This window comes from Bison bison, unplaced genomic scaffold (assembly GCF_000754665.1).
Source record: "Bison bison bison isolate TAMUID 2011002044 unplaced genomic scaffold, Bison_UMD1.0 scf7180017864299, whole genome shotgun sequence".
NCBI classification, from domain to species: domain Eukaryota; kingdom Metazoa; phylum Chordata; class Mammalia; order Artiodactyla; family Bovidae; genus Bison; species Bison bison.
The window spans coordinates 1,923,667-1,927,960 of NW_011494871.1; the positions used below are offsets into that span (position 1 = coordinate 1,923,667).

The window sequence follows — 4,294 nt, forward strand, 5'->3', positions numbered from 1 at the left end:
GGGCACCCCCCAGGTCAGTCTCTGCCCGTGGGGGACAGGGTGGGAGCTCTTCTGAAGAGCAGAGCCATCCCCGGCACGGAGCCAGCGAGGCTCGGTTGCTTGCACTGTTTGTCCCCACCATTCCCTGATCTAACACATCACGGCTCACTGGGCTTCAGTCTTCTCTGTAACTGCCACTGCACACTGGCTGTGGTTTGAAAACCAAGTGAACTTTGGGTCGGGCATAAACAAGCAGGTGGAATAAGAGGGTAAAAAGGGCACGGAGTAGAAAGTGAATTTTGAGCTGAATAGTCAGTGCAGCTTCAGTTTTTGTCCTGGGCTTTGTATCCAGGGCCTTAACAAACACAAGAGAAAGAAGCAGAGATTTTAAGCACGTGGTTCCTCTTTTTAAATAAAATGTAACGCACGTTGGCTCTGGTATCCATGTCCCCCCAGGCTCTCCCATGCCTTGACAGCACAGGCCTGGGACTAGCTTCCTAACCAATGGAGGACTGATGACACTTTAGACCAAATGTGGCAAAACGAGATCAGTGGAGAAGCTTTAGAAGTCAGGGATTTAGGAAACTCCACCCGCAGTTAGGAAGCTCCAGCTCCTGCCCATGGGCAGGCATCCTGCGGGCATGGACTCTGGCCCCAATGGCTGGTCAACTCCTGGAAGGAGACCTCTTCCCACGTGGTGTCCGCATGTCTCCCACTGGCTCCAGGCTCTGGTGGAACCCTGAGCAATATATGACTAGCTAAGTCTTATCTAATTGCCATTCTCTACTCTCTTATCCTTGAGGTCGACAAAACGCTGAAGGACACAGGATGTCAACTGGCACTGATGGAAGGATACCCACTGGTCCCCAAAGCTAACCTGTCAACTACTTCTCTTTATTTGACTAAACGCTACGTGAACGTCTTCCCAGCATCATTCTCGGGCCTTCACCTGTTCCCCGCTGGTGGCTGCAGACCACTTGGGCCTCCTGCCCACAGGACAGCACAGAGCCCATCTCCATGGGCAGAAGGCCTGTTCCAACACCCTCCCCGGGAGCAGCTGCTCACACACCGGTTGGCAGTCTCCAGTTTCCTTTTAATAAGAAAAGCAAAATAGGGTAAAAGGCGTAAAATAATAATAATAAAAAAAAAATAGTTCGGGTCCAAAATTCCTTACCCTGAACTTCAAAATCTAAGTTTCAAATAATGAAAACTTCCCAAATCCACCTGCTGTAAACTCTGGGCAGCAAAACCTGATCTAAGTTTAGATAAGGCTGTTTCTCAGGTCTGTGTAGTTTAGGGTGGGTGGGTGTTCATGGTTTCACTGTGTTTGATTAAAGGGAGTGGCCCAACCCCCACCCCCAATGGAAAAGCCTCATTAAACCCAGTTTATACACAGTGGTATTAACTTTCTAAAATCCAAATTCTGAAATACATTTGTATGCAAGGGCTTCATGGAAAGGACTGCAGACCTATAATTTTTCTGTTAAAGGAAGTCTAGAAAAAACACAAAACTCCGTCAACTATCACAAAGGCCAAAATTTTCTGTATACATTTTAATATCCGAAAGCAATAAAATACATTGCAAGTGTTGAATCTGAGTTTTAAAGTAGCAATAACTTAAAAGTCCCAAATAGCTGGAGACCCAGAATTTGGGGGTCCCTGGGACAGAGAACCCCAAGTTTGTTGTGTAGGGTTTGAAAACGTGTGCCTCAGGTATAAGAGGAACATCACCCACCTGTTAGGGCTCAGGTGTGAACTAGCCCCAGCACACAGCCCTTCCCTGAAGCAAGGTCGGCATCCATCCAGCCTCTACTACAGAATAATTCTATTTCATATATTTCCAAATACATATGTGTAATCACATATGTTGAAGTTCCAATACTTTGGCCACCTGATGCAAAGAGTCAACTCATTGGAAAAGACCCTGATGCTGGAAAATATTGAAGGCAAAAGGAGTAGGGGGCGACAGAAGATGAGATGGTTAGACAGCATCATGATTCAATGGACATGAATTTGAGCCAATTCCAGGAGATAGGGGAGGCCAGGGAAGCCTGGCATGCTGCAGTCCATGGGGGGGTTGCAAGGAGTCAGATACAATTTAGCAACTGAACAACAACAAAAATTATAAATGTCAACTAATCGCATTCCCTAAAAAGGTGAAATAAAATCAACTCTTAACAAAATCAACGAGCACCTAATAAACTGAGTATATACCAAGTACTTTATACTCAATCATAAAAAGAAACCCCTTAAAATTCCAGTATAAAATATATATGAAAGTTCTATCCTAGTATTTCCAATAAACACACATATACACAGCATGTCAAACCTTAATACAGGAAGATACTAAGTTTGATTTTCAAGGAACTTTTTCTCAAGAAATACCAGTTACAATGACTTCATATGTACATTTGCTTTATTAAAATTGTGGCACTTAATATAATAGCAGAAATCATCACATGGCTCACATCCAGAAGCAATACAATAGTGGAGGTGCAAACATTCCTTATTACCAGTACAAGTAAAAAAAGTGGTAATATGTCCCATAAGCCCTTAATTGCATAAAATATTATACTGCACATCATTTACAGCCAGCACACTTAAATAAACTAATTATCATCTTTTATATTCTGCAAGGGATATAACGTTCATAGGACATTCAAACATGATAAAAATTAAACATCAGTTCTGAATTATTCATGGGGAAGACACAAGCTGATAATTCCTCTTTTATAACCTACTGGATATTTTCACATGATTTTACAATTTTTCAATGTCTTCAGAGTGAAATCTCAAGAAAAAAAAACTCCACTAAGTGCCATGTTGAAGGACAAAAAATGTTGAGTGCAGCACCTTTAGACAGTGAAAGATCACATCCTGTCCAACCACACCATATAAATTAGGGCGTTTGTGGGAAACGCGTACAAACAAACATCAAGCAAATGCCCTCACAGGTGACGGGCATGGCTTTGGCAAGCGGTTCTCAGAAGCAATATTCACATCCAGCGAGAACAGGGGCCACCACCAGGTCTCCCGTGTGCCACCTTCGTGATCTGGGATGCCTGCAAGCCCAGGGAGGGGGACCTCCAGGAAAAGGATGTGAAGGGCACTCAGGGCACCCTAGTGGGGGCTGTCTGCAGAGTCTCAATCAAGTAGTATTCAGGATAAAATACTGTACCACGTTACACATGTGCTAAGTATCTAGTATGTAAAACTGCAACAGGCTCATAATCAGATCCAGCTGATAATGCACCCAAGAGGATCTGCTTAAAGAAACAATAAAGCTCCACAGACCTAATCCCCCTAATTTGTTTCAACCAATGATATGTCCAGTGTTTCATTAGCTCCTTCAAAAATACTGCATACATTAAAAACATAAAACTAACTCCCCCCGCCCCCCACCACCAACCAGAGACACAGAGACTCTAACAGACCGCTGAGCTTTGGTGTGTAAAGTGCAGTTCACAGAGGTGCTGGCCAGCCAGCCAGCCGCATCCAGCGATTTCAAGTTCACCACCAGCCTCAAAACACTACTCTCTCAGGTCAAGGTTCCCTGTGGACATCCACATTAGTAAGAAGGTCGAGATTCTACCTGATCAACCCCCAATGTGTTTCACCATCCCTGAATGCTGGCAATGGGGCTTAAAGAAGGACAGTGAGTCATATTTGTGCTACGACATGTCCAGGACATAGCTCCCTGATTCTCTCCTGGTGTTGCCTCACACTTTCTGTTGTATGAAGTTTTCAAGTTTTATGATGATACAGGCAGTACATTCCATCACCCTCATGGCAACCTCAGACGTGAACCTGTCATTGGGGATCTGCGGGAAGGGCAGCAGGTCAGGGTACCTGGTCTTCAAGCTGTCCACACCGTAGGCCTCCAGGGTGTGGACGTCGTTGGTCAGGCCCTCCAGCTGCTGGCTGTACTCCTCGATCTTCTGCGCCAGGGCCGTTGGCTTCACATCCTTGTCAGATTTGCCCCGCACAGCGTAGTCGGCCGCTATGAGAGCCAGCTTGGCAGACAGGAAGCATTTGAAGCACACCCACTCGTTGGCATTCTTGTGCAGGTCATTCCTGGCAGCCGAGAAGTTGGCCCTGGCCTGGCGCAGCCATCTGCGCGCCTCCACCGGGTTGCCGACCGTCTTGAAAGTAGGGGGCACAAAGAACCTCTGGGAGTACGTCTGCCCAGCCGGTGGCGGGCCTTTCTCTTTATTTTGCTGCTGCCTCTCGGATTTGTGGCTCCCGGCCTCCTGGTTCCACCATGTGTAAAAACTCTGGAAGGAGGACTTCTCTTACTTGAACCCGGGAGCCGGGG

The 4,294-nt window shown here is 45.9% G+C and overlaps 1 protein-coding gene across 1 annotated transcript in view; it reads right to left on the bottom strand.

Moving 5' to 3' along the window:
* Positions 1-2,055: 2,055 nt before the first annotated feature.
* SACS (sacsin molecular chaperone) overlaps positions 2,056-4,294 on the bottom strand; it is a 25,352-nt gene continuing 23,113 nt past the window's right edge. Inside the window, exon 5 of the mRNA XM_010851198.1 lies at positions 2,056-4,217. Within this exon, the coding sequence (XP_010849500.1) occupies positions 3,699-4,217 (519 nt within the window). The 3' untranslated portion in view covers positions 2,056-3,698. The remainder of the gene's footprint in view (positions 4,218-4,294) is intronic.